This window comes from Clupea harengus, chromosome 10 (assembly GCF_900700415.2).
Source record: "Clupea harengus chromosome 10, Ch_v2.0.2, whole genome shotgun sequence".
In the NCBI taxonomy this organism is placed as follows: Eukaryota; Metazoa; Chordata; class Actinopteri; order Clupeiformes; family Clupeidae; genus Clupea; species Clupea harengus.
Genome location: NC_045161.1, coordinates 29,699,404 through 29,715,609, shown reverse-complemented (window position 1 = coordinate 29,715,609; position 16,206 = coordinate 29,699,404). Strand labels below are relative to the sequence as shown.

At 45.1% G+C, this 16,206-nt stretch overlaps 1 protein-coding gene across 4 annotated transcripts; it reads left to right on the top strand.

The window, feature by feature from the left end:
* The first annotated feature begins 107 nt into the window (after window positions 1–107).
* arhgap45b (Rho GTPase activating protein 45b) lies at window positions 108–16,202 on the top strand. Of its 4 annotated transcripts, none has more exons than XM_031574757.2 (23): window positions 108–627; window positions 1,945–2,341; window positions 4,917–5,060; window positions 5,380–5,464; window positions 7,678–7,750; window positions 8,044–8,116; window positions 8,234–8,368; window positions 8,534–8,595; window positions 8,738–8,848; window positions 8,980–9,060; window positions 9,153–9,320; window positions 9,464–9,601; window positions 10,217–10,407; window positions 10,684–10,793; window positions 10,983–11,081; window positions 11,185–11,280; window positions 11,561–11,724; window positions 12,089–12,277; window positions 12,526–12,663; window positions 12,863–13,101; window positions 13,288–13,526; window positions 15,090–15,185; window positions 15,369–16,202. In XM_031574757.2, exons 1-23 carry the CDS (start codon window positions 259–261, stop codon window positions 15,800–15,802), a joined length of 3,831 nt encoding a protein of 1,276 aa, XP_031430617.1. In that variant the 5' UTR covers window positions 108–258; the 3' UTR covers window positions 15,803–16,202. The 4 variants fall into 4 exon arrangements, with proteins under 4 accessions (XP_031430617.1, XP_031430618.1, XP_031430620.1 ...); XM_031574758.2 differs by having other exon boundaries at window positions 109–627; window positions 1,960–2,341; XM_031574760.1 differs by lacking the exon at window positions 108–627 and adding an exon at window positions 658–1,290 and having other exon boundaries at window positions 1,960–2,341.
* The last annotated feature ends 4 nt before the right edge of the window (window positions 16,203–16,206 follow it).

Here is a 16,206-nt window from a genome sequence, read left to right as displayed (position 1 = left end):
CTGGATTTACTTAAACAAGGATGGGCGGAGAATCTCACCTTAATTAAATTGGTCAGGTGGTCAGCGCGCAGGTGTTAGCCATATTCATTTGACTGATGTTGCTGAGTGACTATATGCTCCAACGAGACGTCTCGGTCTCGGTAAAGAATGCTCGGAGGTGTGGGGAGAGAATATTGTTTATAGTTTCCCCTATTATGTTTCCACTGTTCTCTGTAACCTCAAACTGTCATTTAGTTTATTGTCCTGTGCCCGCGTCGTATGGATGACTACATACCACATGCACCGCACTCTGCTTGCCAGCGTAGTACATTTGCGGCGGATGCTACCATGACTGGAGAAGGTGATCACGCAGGGCGTCAACACTCAAGGAGTGATACCAACAGAGCATTCAGACAGCTGTCTTGGCTAACGATCGGAATTGATGGAAGAGAGACCACTAGAAGCGTCAAACAACCTGATTGGAAAGTAGGGAGGTGGGTGGGGGGCTTGTGTTTTAAACTCAAAGAAATTGGGGGGGAATCGAAAAGCAAATTAAAGATGTTCAAGAAGAAACGGGAAATTATTAAGACGCCTTCGATTTCGAAGAGAAGTCGAGCAGGAAGTCCATCGCCCCAGAACTTCTCGTCAGTAAGTTGCACATGTATCATCACTGTTTCCTCCTGTCACTCAACTGAATTTCCGACTTATTACTCTGTTGTGTGAAGGACGATATGCTGCATTCAGCAAATTAAACTTCTTTTCAGACGTCGTCAAGTTAAATTACATTTTTAGTTAACGTACGCAAGAGGTGGGCAATTGTCTTTGTTTTGTTTGACTAAAGAGTACGTTTGGGCTACTGTAAAAGGCTTACTTATTATTAACGACCATCGATTTAAGAATGAAAGTGAACAACGTAATTTGGGGTGTACAGTAGGCGACCGTTTATTATTTACGTGAGTATAGCATTTTTGAATTGCAATTGGAGCACATTTAATGCAGCCATTCGTAGCCGCACTATACAGAATAAATACAATGTTAACCTTAAAGTAACCTGGAAGTATTGGGTGTCATAAACATTTTACTTGCGCAGGCTGTGTTGACGTATTTCGAAATTATGCCTTCAATAGGTTACTTTATTTATTGTGAGGTATAAATTCAAGTAGGCTCAAAGACGAAACCAAAATGCTGAAACGTGGAACAGTCGGAAAAAAGACATACAGTCCATATGCCACTGGCCAAAGAGTTAAGAAAGCTGAGTCTAAAGGCATATTGGACATTTTGCCAAATAAACACAACATCTGGCTAAAGCAGGTACGTTTTCATTCAGGTGTTCATTACATTGTATCGTATTATATTTTAATATTTCTCATGCCCTACTCTACAGTGACTTCACGTTAGGTGAAACAGGCCGAGATAGGTGTCAGCTTGACAGGAGTGTATATCAGTGTACAATGACTCCATGAACATAATTTGTAAGCCAGCTTGATAAAACCCCAACAGGTGGATAACTGGATGCATTTTCTAGTAAGTGTGTGACGTTAAGGGCTGCCAAGTGCATCAGTTAGACAGAACATTAAAGCTCTTGTTTTGTGGTGTAGCATCTGCACGTGATTGGTGCTTTAGTGAGAACCTGTACATATGCTTTGTACAAATTTGTGTGTTTGGAAGGGCTACATTCTCACTTAAAGGAGGTTAAGGATTTTAAAAGAGTGTTGGCATCACGTTCCAGTGTTCTCTTGTTGCTCGTCTTCTTGGTTTTAGGGTGTGACGGTGCATACAGGAAGTGAGTGTATTACACAAGAGACTCCTGAAGCCCCGTGTTTACTAACTCCTTTGGTAACTATCAACAGAAAAGCAGAGAAGTCTCCCTGGAAAACGAGCTGAAATAAACAGCGTAACTGAGGATGGGTCTATGTGTCAACATGTGTTCTTATAGCCCGTTTGTCTCCCCTCTGTGTAACCCAGCTGTCTGTCCTTCAGGAGCAGCCAAAGCGAGATGTCCCCGATGGCACGTCCCCCACGCTGTCCACCTCCTCCGCCGCCACCCTCTCCCCCGCTGTCCACATCAGCCCTGTCTCCTGCCCGGGGACCCCCACCCAGCACGTCAAGCATGGCTGCCCTTCGCCGGGGGGCACCCTGAAACGACCGCCCTCCCTGAGCCGACATGCCAGCGCCGCAGGGTTCCCCCTGCAGTCGTGGGTCTTCAGCAAGGGCTACCCAAAAGGGGCGCTGGCTCAGAGTCCGTCCCTGGAGTGTGCGGAAACCGTGTCCATCGAGGCGGAGGACATCCCACTATTGCTGCGAGACGTGGCGCGCTTCGCTGAGGCCGTGGAGAAGCTGAAGGATGTGGTGCTTGGTGACGGTGAGAAGGAAAGACGCTTGCTGTTGCTTGTTTTAAGAGTGTCATCAAACATCACCATGTCCCCTTGACCATCAGCACATTGATGATCCATTTGGTCGATGTGAACTGAGTTGAAATGTCTGGGGTGAGGATGGTGTAGGGGAGCACAGGGTGTCTGGGGTGAGGATGGTGTAGGGGAGCACAGGGTGTCTGGGGTGAGGATGGTGTAGGGGAGCACAGGGTGTCTGGGGTAAGGATGGTGTAGGGGAGCACAGGGTGTCTGGGGTGAGGATGGTATAGGGGAGCACAGGGTGTCTGGGGTGAGGATGGTATAGGGGAGCACAGGGTGTCTGGGGTAAGGATGGTGTAGGGGAGCACAGGGTGTCTGGGGTGAGGATGGTGTAGGGGAGCACAGGGTGTCTGGGGTGAGGATGGTGTAGGGGAGCACAGGGTGTCTGGGGTGAGGATGGTATAGGGGAGCACAGGGTGTCTGGGGTGAGGATGGTATAGGGGAGCACAGGGTGTCTGGGGTAAGGATGGTGTAGGGGAGCACAGGGTGTCTGGGGTGAGGATGGTGTAGGGGAGCACAGGGTCCCCCTCATAGCTTTCACTGGGTGTTTTCATACAAGCATGAATGTATTCAATTCCTGTGTGTGCGTGTTTAATGGCCAGGGCATTGGCACCTGTGCCCAACATCGCACCAATCCTGGCTCTCACTCTGCTCTCTGGGCCATGTGACTCGTTGTGGGCAGCGAGAGGCGGGCCAGGTTTACACAAGCAGGTGGTTGCTTCCTCTTGTGCTGTTGAGCTCAGCTCAGCCTCTGTGGCTAGACCACACTCCAGCAGGAAGCCAACTCTTGTTTACAGCAGCAGAGAGAACATCCCCCTTCCTTTCTGAAGATGTAGAGTGGCGCAACTGTGATCTAATAAATGTCTGTGTGAGAGAAGAACAATTGTGCAGAGATGCTGCAGATTTAAAGAGGCCATCAGAGGATAACTATATTATCCATTCTGTAAAGTATTTCAAATAAATTGTGCAGTCATGTACAAAGTATTAATCTTGGCCAGTGTAAGTATGTAGACATGTTCACATCTGACGGAACATAATCTCATAATTTTCAAAGTTACAATTTTTTCTTAAATTAGAACAATTGGACAACATTTTTCTTACTTGTGTTCAGTTTTTGAAATGGGAGTCTATTCCACTGAATTTGTTTTCTGAACGGATAGAACAAAAAGGTATAACAGAACCATGAAATAGAAGCGTTTCACACATCATTTAAGTTATGTTGCTCACGACCCGCAGAACTGACTGAACCTAATTCTGAGTGGTTCATTTAGCAGAAGCACTTTACCATTTGGTTCCACAAGAACTATCATTCGCTAATTAGTACCGGTTATTTCACTTTCAGTTGGTCCAGACTCCTGTAAATGTCTGTAACTGCCATCGGGGAGGGGGGGCACACCGGATGCTGTGAGTCTCGGTGTAAGGCCAGGGGAAGAGGAAGTGGGCTGTAGAGGTGTCACTGCAGGCTTCAAAGCAGTGCTGGAGCACAGAACAACTGAATGACTGGCTGCACTTGTCTGTCACATGTTTGGTGTATGAGTGCATTATGCAATGATTTACTCTGTTTTTGTCAAACCTCCCAGCCAACCCCCCCCCCCCCATGCTCTTACCGACACATCTGACTCGAATCAGATCTTACCCTTCCACTCTAGTTCAACCTAGTCAGTACTTATCAGACGTATTAATGCCATACTCTAGTTCACCCTAGTCAGTACTTAAAGTAACACTATGCAACAATTTGACACTTTTTGAGGTATGGTTTTATAGGCAACTAGTTTTGGTACCATCCTCAAATTCATTTTGATAGCATATGGTCATGTGAAGGACAGATAAACACCTGTGCTTCTATCAGTGTCAACTTGGCTGTTGGTGGTGTTTGCAAGGTTTTTTTATTTCTCCATCAGGCCCTTTAATGCGAGAGAATGGATGTTGTGGACCAGAAGTGTCTACAGTCAGTTCATCCTACTTCCTTAACGTATACCAGTTGTGCTGTCCAGTTATCCGAAATTGTCACGATGTTTGTACAATTTCAGTAACGGTTAATACCATCAATTTGGGGTAATACATTTATTGTTTTAAAGCAGCACAACGGAGGAATTGCTAATCGCTAACGAGATGCTAGCGGCTAAACCTAGCGAAATCTGTTGAAATTTGATTACTTTGACACTATGACAAACTAGTGAGTCAACAACTTTCCTAACACAGTCAAACATGAAACAAGTGCAACACAAGACAAAGCAAGACGGCAAATAAGTTACTTACTAGTCCGGCAGAGAGTATACCCGGGCGGCTTCCAGAAACCTACATAGCTTAGTAATATGCCTACGGACCCTGGTATGGCAATGGCACAGAGGCTCCATATTAAACGTCATTGTAGCGCCCCAATTTTTTTAAACTGTTATTTTAAGGTAAAGTTGCTAATCCTAACCCTAACCCTGAAGTACAATTGCTACATACTGTTACTTTAAGTGTTGACACCTGGGGTTTATTTTATTTATATTTTATTCGACTCTGACTGTTCCTGTGCAGGTAAACTGGAGAACCGTCGGCCCCTGGCTCATGAGTGCTTGGGGGAGGTGCTGCGGGTGTTCCGGCAGGTCATCACCATGTACCCGCTACTCAACACAGTGGAGACGCTCACCGCCGCCGGAAAACTTATCTCCAAGGTCAAAGGTGAGGCTGTTTCCCGTAGTCGTGTTACAGAAACATTAGTGCATATCTAGGACCTGACGAGAGCACAGTACATTAGTGCAGATCTAGTATCTGACGAGAGCACAGTATATTAGTGCCGATCTAGTACCTGACAAGCACAGTACATTATTGCAGATCTAGTACCTGACGAGCTTGGACGCTTGCTTGCCATGCTGTGTGTTGAGTCATAATATGCTACTGCTAATGCCTTAGCTACTGCTAATGCTGACTGTCTTTAAAAGCATAATATTGTAGATCTTTAAGTAAAAGTCTCACTGATCCATTTGAGTGTCCTTCTCAGGATTTCACTATGAAACCAGCAGTGAGGTAGAGAAGAAGGACTTTGAGAAGGCCATTGAGACCATTGCTGTTGCATTCAGTAGCAAGTGAGTATCCACCTCAATGCTGTGCCTCTACACTTGAAGCTAAAGGCCTGAAGCGCTGACGTGTGTGTGTGTGTGTGTGTGTGTGTGTGTGTGTGTGTGTGTGTGTGTGTGTGTGTGTGTGTGTGTGTGTGTGTGTGTGTGTGTGTGTGTGTGTGTGTCATGGATACACCAATAAAAAGAGAGTGCGGTCAGATACACAGAGAGGCCATTTGCATGAAAGGAGCTCCTACAGAAAAACAGGAAGTGGAATAGTGACTTTCTTTCACTTGAATCAACCTGAAACCATAAGTCAGCCATTTGGTCTTTTCTGTCAGAGCAGATTCAGAGCATCCGCTCTAGCAGTTTAATACAGCACGCATGATTTGAAACAATGTTATCACTAAACATTGTCCTTTAGAAGTAAAATGGTCAGTTATCTAAATTCTATGGACATGTCCAGCTTAGAGCTCTAAATGATACTATGTTCCTTTTATTAAATATACAATGACTGGAGAAGTGGATAAACTGTACTGTTATGGACTATGCAAAGTGTTGTTGACCACGGTCATCAGAACACTTTTTTTTTTTGTTCGGTCTGCAGTATGGAAAACATGGCGTGTCTAACTGGCATGCCTGAATGAGCTACATTTGTAAGGAGAGGAGATGATAAAAGAGGAAGTAAGGTGATCGTATGATGGCTAACTGACTGATCAGCTGTCCAGGGACTGCTAGTGCGTCGGCTCCCGCAGTAGTGGAGCAGTAGGTCTGATCTCAAGCAAGGGGTTTTGATTTGTATTGTTCTGTGGTAAAGTGGCAGCATAATTACCTGTGAGTGATGCGGAGATCCCTGCACATGCTGTTCCTACCCGTCCCAGACATTCGCAGGAGCCGGAGGTAAGAAATGAAAGGCCGCTGTCAGTCAAAGGCACAGAGTTGTCAAGTTAGGGGGGGTATTCCACGTACGTGGTTTAGTGACAAAACTGGATAAGTTAACTCAGAGTAAGTGGTAAACCTCCTAATAGAAGAGCCCTCTGACGTTGTTTTGCTAGGAGAATGAACCAATGGGGGTTCGTTTATTAGGAGGTTTACCACTTACTCTGAGTTAACTTATCCAGGTTTGTCACTAAACCACGTACGTGGAATACCCCCCTGGAGGCGTGCTTCTAGCATCTTCTGCAACAGGTTTAGAGAACTGTGTAGTGAGTTCAATAGAGTTGTAGTTCCTTCAGTAGAAGAGCATGGTACTATTCTCTCAGTGCAGTTGCAGTGCTCTCTGACTGCTGGTATCTCAGCTTTGTGTCATTCTTCAGGTTGACTGCCTTTGTGCGACATGTTGGTATGGAGAGTCTGATTCTCTGTGAATGTTATCTGCATTCTTGATGTTGGTAATGCACTGTGTGTTTTGCACCTGTGCTCTAATGTTCTATCCATACAATGTGTTGGTTCTCTGTCCAAGTGGAGTGTGTCATTCTCTCGGTATATTATGTCTGTGTGTGTGTGTCGTGCCGTGCATTATGAAATGGAAACTATCATCACAAACAAATGCAATACAAAACAGTTTGAAACTTAGACTGAGTCTTTAGAGAACGTCTGGGCATACCTGTTTCCAGTCTGCACTATGGGAGCCTGGGGCTTCACAGTCCATAATCGTTGGTAAAGGAACAGTCTAGTATTTCACATTAGACTTGCACTCTTTAACAACCTCTTTAAGCAAACCCACCAGCTTTAACTTTTTTAAGCATTAACCTATTAAACTATTTTGTTGACACAATATATACTGACACAATATATACTGATTACATTAATCACAATATATACTGATTACGAATATATTAATCACAATATATACTGACACAATATATACTGAGTACCATTACAGTAATCACAATATATACTGATTGCGATTACATTTATCACTATATACTGATTATGATTACATTAATCACAATATATACTGACACAATATATACTAACAAAAGCACAATATATACTGACAAAAGCACAATTACGACACTGAGTTTATACTGAGGACTCTGTTTTCAGTGGGCATGAGCCTGTCTGAACTGTAAAAGTTTGATGTTTTGAGTTTATTTCTGTCATTGTAGTTATATCCCCCATTTTCACAGACTTACTCTGAGAGGTCCTGTTGTCACTCCACCACTTGGTACTGTGGTGTGTGTGTGTGTGAGTGTGTGTGTGTGTGTGTGTGTGTGACATGTTCTGTCTCTCTGTAGTGTGTCAGAGCTGCTGATGGGGGAGCTAGACAGCAGTTCACTCCTGTCGGTCCCACCAACAGAAAAAAGCAGGGTAAGTGTGTGTGTGTGTGTGTGTGTGTGTGTGTGTGAGAGAGAGAGACTTTTGGAGAATGACTAAGATATTTGAGACGCAAGACATTTATGCTATTTCATGTTTCAACTATTTGGTAGAAGTGTTGTGTCTTGCATTCACTAATTTATTTGTAATCATTTTGAGTTACTGATTTGAAGGAGTATTATTTCTATTTTATAGAAGTGTATTCTCCAATGTTCACTCCAATATTCACTGACTCCTCCTCAAACCCATCCCAGTTAGTTCTGTACCTATTGACTCTGTCTCCTCAGTCTATGGAGAACCTGTATGGAGCATCAACTCAGGGGTTCGACTACCAAATGAGGAGTGACTTCTTAGAAAGTGGTATGTCCTCCTTTGCCTTAACACCATAGATTGGTAAAGAAATAGAAATTATGTTTATTGAAATGGTGTGGGTGTGTGTGTGCGCGCGTGTGTGTGTGTGTGTGTGTGTGTGCACAGGTATGAGCGCTGAGGAGGTGGACATCATCTTACAGCGCAGTGAGGGAGGGGTGGACACAGCGCTGGCGTATGCAAAGACCATCTCCAAGTACATGAAGGACCTGATCACCTATGTTGAGAAACGGACCGCTCTGGGTGAGTGACCGACGACAGGAGGGGATGTTGTCCAGACCTACATGAAGACTATTGAGGATCTTTGTCAATCATGTTTATTTACCAATACATGTACTCCACTGAAATGATGACTGCCAGAAAGAGGTTTCCTTTGTAATGTGTGTGTGTATATGTGTGTGTGTTTAGAGGTGGAATTTGCCAAAGGCCTGCACAGACTCTATCAGTCTTCAAAGCAGAGCATCACACAGGTAATTTCTCATTCACAACTCTAGATTAGCACTCTTTATGACAATGAGATGTATCTTTCTTTCTCTCTCTCTCTCTCTCTCTCTCTCTCTCTCTCTCTCTCCATATCCTCATTTGTTTCTTTTTCCTTCCTCGTCTGGTCAGCCCCACATGCCTCTGTACTCGGTGTACTCCCAGGCTCTGGAGCAGGACCTGGAGCAGAGTGCCGGTGTGCAGCAGGACTCGGTCAGCCTGCAGAACAAAACTTTCATCCAGGTAGCGCTCCTCTCAAGCGCCACGGTCATATCCGTCCCTCTCAGGGTGTCTAATGGCGCCGACGGACCATAGGTTTTAGTTTTTGGACACTGATTGCATTTTTGTTGAATATCTCTCTTCTCTTCTCACAGCCTCTGGTTCAGCGCAAGCTTGAGCATGAGAAGAAGCGAAAAGAGCTCAAAGAGAGCTGGAACCGAGGCAAGAGGAAACTGGTAGGCAGTGCTTGTCCCTCCGATTGTGTGAACTTGGTGGAATCAAAGATAATGTTATATTACAGTGGGTGTGATATTGTGTTTTTGGATAGATGGAGTGCGAGACCAACTTGCGCAAAGCCAAGCAGAACTTTATGACTCGCTGTGAGGAGTACGACAAGGCCAAATCAGCTGCCAGCAGAGCGGAAGAGGAGGGGAGCAGCTCCACGGCCAAGACTGTGGACAAGAAGAAGCGACTGGAGGAGGAGGCCAGGATGAAGGTCAGTTAGCGCCTCGTCTGCTCTGTGCTTACCGTATCCGTTTGAAAAATCACAACTAGTGACAGCAGGTCATTTGTCATCGCTACCATCAGTCCAGCCCTACACAGTCATGCCTATGTTCTTTTTTTTTTTTTCTCTGTCAGGCCGAGGAGACGGAGGCTAGCTACAGGTTGTGTATTGCAGACGCCAGCACTCACCACCAGGAGCTGGAAGACATGAAGGTCACAGTGCTCAGGCAGATTCAGGAGCTCATTAAGCAGAGTGACCAGACGCTGCGTTCTGTGAGTCGGCCATAGGACTGATGTTCATTCAGTGGGGTTTTCATATGCACCAGAACTCCTGTGTGTGTGTGTGTGTGTGTGTGTGTGTGTGTGTGTCCTCTACCTGAGTGTTTCCTTGATGGCTGTTCATTCAGTGGGGTTTTCATATGCACCAGAATGACTTGGCTGGGACAGTACATTCTTCTCAAGATTGAGAGTGGTGCCAATGTTTACGTTCCTGACAGTATTGGACAGTGACTATTTTGTGCACCCCTAGTCAACACAACAGCTGTTCTATCGCAGTCAAGCATGAGAATGCCATAGCGCAGCTGATTAATGATTGAAGACTGAGGTCATTTGATTTGACTGAGGTGAATTGTTCTTGGAGACCTGTAAGCTCAGCGGAGAGAAATGCACTGTTGTGACCATTTTGGCGTGTATTCGAGCCGAATGAGTTGATTTGTGGGTCTAGCATGGATGTGTTTACAGAAATAACAGTGCATGGGCCAAACCCAACCGACCTGAATGCAAACAACAGCAAGACCAAATCTCATACAGTGGCTGAAGTTGACAGAACTATGTGAAAATGCAGTGGACTCTGCTAACCCTCTAAAAACTCCCCGTTGCCCCCTTCAGGTCACCATCACGTACTACTCCAACATGCACATGCAGACGGTGGCGCTGCCAGTGCACTACCAGACCCTGTGTGAGAACAGCAAGCTGTATGAGCCCGCGCACCAGTATGCCACGCACGTCAAAGAGCTGCAGATGCCAACCGAGACGGAGGCCAGCTACAGCTTTGAGCCATACACCGAGACCTGCACCCTGTATGTTCCACACGGTCTGATCTCACATGCTCATACACTAGAAACACATTTCATGGACCTGAGAGTGGAATGTACTGGAACAAATAGATATTTCTGATCTCTTGAGTTATAATTGGGGATTGTCGGATTGTCTATCCATCCACAAATGTCATATTCTTGAAGACAACTATCTGTAATACAACCTTGGGTCACCCAACTCTACCAATAGTTACTGAATAGAATCGAATAGAAGCAGGGTCCTTTATGATTGGTTAAGAGAGTAAATGTTTCTCTCAGGCAACAGACCAGGCCACGGAATGATAGTTTCACCCCTGACGGCCCGAGCGCTGCTGACACCCCAGAGACCGCTGATGGAGCCTCCGGTGTAAAGGGGGAACAGAAGAGGGGTAAATCGTATTTATTGTTACACCAGGTTCTATTGCTAGTAGCTTGACTGTTCTCTCCCTTGTACGTCGCTTTGGACAAAAGCGTCTGCTAAATGTAATGTAAATGTAAGTCAGCAGCACCTGTAGTTTGGCCTACATGAACTTCTCCTTTGGTTGTGGTGAGAAGATCTTTTTTGTGTCCTGTTCCAGCCCGTGGCCATCTCACCCATAAATCCTGGGGCTCAACAGTGAGTGATACGGACAGTGTGGGAGCATGCAGTGGGCTAGGATCCCCTACAACCAGCACAGGTCATACAGGCTATCAGTAACCTACACCATCTTTCGTGTTTTTCATTTGACTTGTTTACTGAACCATTCAATTTCACGAAATAAATGAATTCATCTCTTGTAGGAGACATCAGTAAAATGGCCAGAACCTCCTCCACCGGAACCATGTCGTCAAACGAGGATCCTGACGAGAAGGATGTGTCAACGTTTGAATCACCAAGTGAGACTTTATTAATGTCCATTGAGATAATATGCTAACTCTGAATGCACTACAAATACTGCTATGAATATATGCTAATGCTGAATGCACTACAAATACTGCTATGAATATATGCTAATGCTGAATGCACTACAAATACTGCTATGAATTTATGCTAACGCTGAATGCACTACAAATACTGCTATGAATATATTCTAACGCTGAATGCAATACAAATACTGTTATGAATGCTCTGTTTTCATCTTGGTTATGTTTGAACTTCATTCAAATGATTTTACAGATTTGAATGGGATTGAGCCAGAGATTGCGGTTCCCACGGGACCGTTTCGCAATATCGGTCTCTCTAAAGCGGCGCAGTCACACAAGCTGCGCAAGCTACGCGCCCCAGCCAAGTGTCGGGAGTGTGACAGCTATGTGTACTTCCAGGGGGCCGAGTGTGAGGAGGTGAGTTTACTTCCAGGGGGCAGAGTGTGAGGAGGTGAGTTTCCCTCTTACAGATACAAGGGAAAGTCCAGGTTCACAGTGTTGACCTCATTTTGTTTGGTATCATTCATTTCACTCACTGCTGCACTTCCTGATCCTTTTTTTTTTTTTTTTTTAAACAAGGACAGAGTTTATTCCCATCACAGTTGTTTTGTTAGTGTTAGTACTTATTTCTTCTGGTTTCATCTGTTTGTTTTTTTGGTTGGAACACTGATGGCACTGATATAGCACCAAATAATAATGTTGATCCTTAGTTTAGCAGTAGTTCCGAGAAATTATGAGTTGTTTCTAATTCCACATCACCACCACCGTCATGTGTGTGCAGTGTTACCTGGCTTGCCATAAGAGATGCCTGGAGACCATGACCATCCAGTGTGGCCATAAGAAGCTCCATGGCCGCCTGCAGCTCTTCGGGAGGGACTTCACCCAGGTGTCGGGAGGCAGCACTGACGGCATCCCCTTCATCGTGAAGAAGTGCGTCTGTGAGATTGAGAGGAGGGCACTGCGGACGAAGGTCAGGGGATTTCCATTGCTTATGTAAATATGGCCAGTGTGGGGGTTTGTAGGGCTTACTGGTTGTGTTAAGTTTTCCTTTGAACTGTTACAGTATTGAGGGTTTGGGAATAGGGTCTTACCGTGCATTGGCTGATTGCTTTGTCTTGGATAGACAACACCAGTTTACAGAATTCAATTTAGTTACTTTCAAAAGGCAAATACAGTTTACCGTTGCATTGTGACCCTGAATCACCCCTCTCTCTCTAGGGTATCTACCGGGTCAATGGAGTGAAGACTAGGGTGGAGAAGCTGTGCCAAGCCTTTGAGAACGGCAAAGAGCTGGTGGAGCTGTCCCAGTCTTCCCCTCACGACATCAGCAACGTGCTCAAGCTCTACCTGAGACAGGTGGGACTCAAATCAGACGTTGCACTTATCATACACACGTTGCAAGCTTGCACTTTCGTTATGAACACACTTTTTATTAGTGCGCGTGATCAAGGCCAATCTACTAACCGAGTCCTCTTTTGGGTAGTGTTGTGCTTCTTATAATAGGCTCCCCCTGGTGGTGATTGTGTGTAAAAAAAGGGTTACCTTGTTTCCCCAGCTGCCTGAGCCCATAATGCCTTTCCACTTGTACAACCACCTGATGGGTCTGGCCAAAGAAAGCCTGCATCCCGAGAGCTCCGAGCGAGCAGAGGCTGGGAAGGGAGCGGAGCTGAAGGACCTGGGCACGGATACGCATCCTGAGGTCTTGACAGTGGTGGAGAAAGTCAAGCAACTGCTGTCTGAAATCCCCAAAGGACATCACACCACACTGCGGTACATTGTGCGTCATTTGCACAGGTGGGCAATTTGATTTGATGCCTTGATGAATTGCTAGTAGTGTATTGTTTCCTCTTAAATGATTTTGCTGCATATGAGTTTTTAAGTTGTTTAGTTCTCTCTCTCTCTCTCTCTCTCTCTCTCTCTCTCTCTCTCTCTCTCTCTCCCCCATGCTTCCCTCCATACCTCCAATCTCCCTCTTCGCAGGATTGCGGAGTTGGAGCAAGAAAATAAAATGAGCCCCAGTAATCTGGGCATCGTCTTCGGGCCGTCCCTGATGCGCCCGCGTCCCACGGGGGCCACCGTGTCCCTCTCCTCGCTGGTGGACTACCCCTACCAGGCCCGCGTCGTGGAGACACTCATCGTCTTCTACCTGCACATCTTCCCCTCTGATTCCACCCGCTGCAGCTCCACCAACCTGTTACAGACTCCGTCCATACAGCAGGGTGTGTGTGTGTGTGTGTGTGTGTGTGTGAGAGAGAGAAACATGGCACATATGCATTTGGATTAAACTTGTACAAGTATTTAGTTAATAATTCGTTTATCCAATGAGTTGTTAGTTCCAATGCAAATACTTTAGAATGACTATATTGACATTACAGAGCTCAAAGTAGAAACTCAATGCAGGAAAAAATAGAAAATCTGTGATCATTGAGATAAAATTGATTTCCAATTAGCCTAATTGCATGAACATGGGTACCTGTGAACCAGAACCGTCTCAATTTTGGACCTATGGGCTATTTCTATCTGCATCATGGCTGCTCCACATGGAAAAGACTGTCCAATTAAAAAATCTGATTGAGACTTCACAAAGGTGGAAAAGGATGCACAAAGATCTGTGACCAACTAAAAAGTAGTCGAATCACAGTTGCAGCAGTAATCAGGAGGTACAGAACAAGCCATAGTAGCATCCTCTACTTGCACACTCCAGCTCTGAGAAACAGACGGGCAGAAGTGCTTCAGAATTGGCACAGGGGTTATCAGTGACCACTCAGACAGTGCCAAGGACATTGCATTAGGTCAACCACTATGGACGATGTCCAAGAAAAAACCCTTGCTTGCTCTTCAGCACAAAATGGCTAGATTAAACTTGTCTTAAGAACATGAAAGGAAGCCTAATGAATATTGGAGGAACATTCTTTGGTTAGATGAGATCCAAGATCATTGTGTGCAGCTCAGATCAGATCCAGAGTGTTTAGTGTGAACCTGGCCAGGACTACCACAGTGAATGAACAGTCCCAACAGTGAAGCACAGAGGTGGGAGTGTGTGGTGATATGGGGATGCATATGGGGAGTGCAAAAGGTGTTGGGAAGATGACATTTATAGATGGCACCATGAAATGCCTGTTTCCCAAAATAATCTCCAGAAGTTTGGCAGAAGAGGAATATTCCAGCATAACGACCCAAAGCACACAATCACACAAGAGTTTCTAAAAAAGGAAAACTATGACCTTGCCAAGTGTGTTGCTTTTTTAATCCAATAGAACACCTTTTGGGTACTTTCAAGGAAAGGGTAGGGCAACAGAAGCCTTTCAGCAAAGAGCAGCTGAAAATGAATTGTCTCTGAAGAGTGGCGGAACAACTCTAGTCTGAGTCTGTCATCAAAAATAAAGGTGGACATTGGTGGGCTTTTGGAAAACATTTATTATTTGAATCCCCTTAATGATGGGTGTCCAGACTTTTGCTACATTGAGTTCCCATTTTGGTGCCTGAATTTATAAAATAGTAAATCTAAACTGTTCATTTTTAATCTTCCGTAAGGGCAAATACCCTACTGTTCCATTTAGGAATGAATGCAATAACTGTGAAGTGATTCATTTGACCTTTAAGTGATCTTACACAGGGATTTACTATACTATGTAGTGTACTATACATACTGCCTGACATTTCTTAGAAGCCTGTGTGTAATCATTTATACCCTCTCTGAGAGCGCAACACTAGCTTATTTATGGATAGGATCAATGAAAGAGAAGGCTGACTCTTTCCTCTGCTGCCCCCTGCTGTTCAGGACTGCTGTGTGACTCCAGATGACCCAGGGGAGAGTGCTGGAAACGCAGAGTGCTGTGACGAACAAGTCGAGAGGGTCGAGGTGCAAGTTGACCAAGGTATGGTCTTTAGGAAAATGTATTTATTTAAGTCATGCCTCTATGACAACCAAATCCTGCTCGCAAAAATGTGATTGTGGAATTGTCGAAGTGCAATTGTACAATGTTGTGTATTTAAGATGAGGCCAAATTACTTCTCCTTGCATCAGTATTTCCCCCACTGTCTGAACACTGTTGTTACAGGAAGTCCTCCTGGAACGTCCGAATCAGTCGAGCAGAGCCTGGACTCCGACACGGAAGCGGAAACGGACAACACGGTTGTAGAGGCTGAGCCCCCCCCAGGCAGCCATGTCGAGCAGGACCACGAGAGCAGCGCTGAGGAGGAGGACCAGCCAGAGGGCAGCGGCGAAGGGGAGCTGAGCCCCGTGCCTGTCGTCCTGACGGAGCCCCTGAGTGGGCCGGATGGTGACCCGCCGGCGCCCCCCGACACTGAGCCCCCAGAGCTCGACAGCCCAGACGCGGGACAGGGAGCCTCAACCGCAGCTCTCAACACCAATCAGTCCAATAATTGTCTGCTTGCGATTGAGCCTCCTGTATCGCCCTTCCCACGGTTTGGTGGACGCAAACTGAGTGTTTACAGAGATCAAGATCGAGACAGAAAGCCAGAATTTATTTGAAGCAGCACTGCATAATTTTTCTTTTTTTAATTTTTTTTTTTTTTTTTTTTTTTTTTTTTTGTTACCATGCTACCATGAGTTTGTTTGTTGTCTTTATTATATATATTTTCCATGCATTGAAAAACACAATAGTGAAATTATTCCTCAAGCTTGTAACTTGTACTGGATATTAAGTTTTTGTCATTAATTCCAAATCGCAGTGTGTGAGCCAATGCTCAGTGTATTCATTTTATCAGTACCATTCCATATTTTTACAGCTCCTTTTGAAACATTTCAGCACTAAAGCAAAAAATATGTTGGGTGATCCCAGTACTTTGTATTGTAAAAATTATTTTTACGTGTGTTTTTGTATGTGGTGTCGTGCTGGTCTTTTAATTAATAAAGTGAAATATACACAATATATC

Bases quoted from the DNA above. Each gene is read 5' to 3' on its own strand.
- arhgap45b (XM_031574757.2), top strand. From the start codon at position 259: ATGGATGACTACATACCACATGCACCGCACTCTGCTTGCCAGCGTAGT. The intron at 7,751-8,043 runs GTAAGTGTGTGT...CTGTCTCCTCAG, and splicing joins CACCAACAGAAAAAAGCAGG to TCTATGGAGAACCTGTATGG. The intron at 15,186-15,368 runs GTATGGTCTTTA...CTGTTGTTACAG, and splicing joins CGAGGTGCAAGTTGACCAAG to GAAGTCCTCCTGGAACGTCC.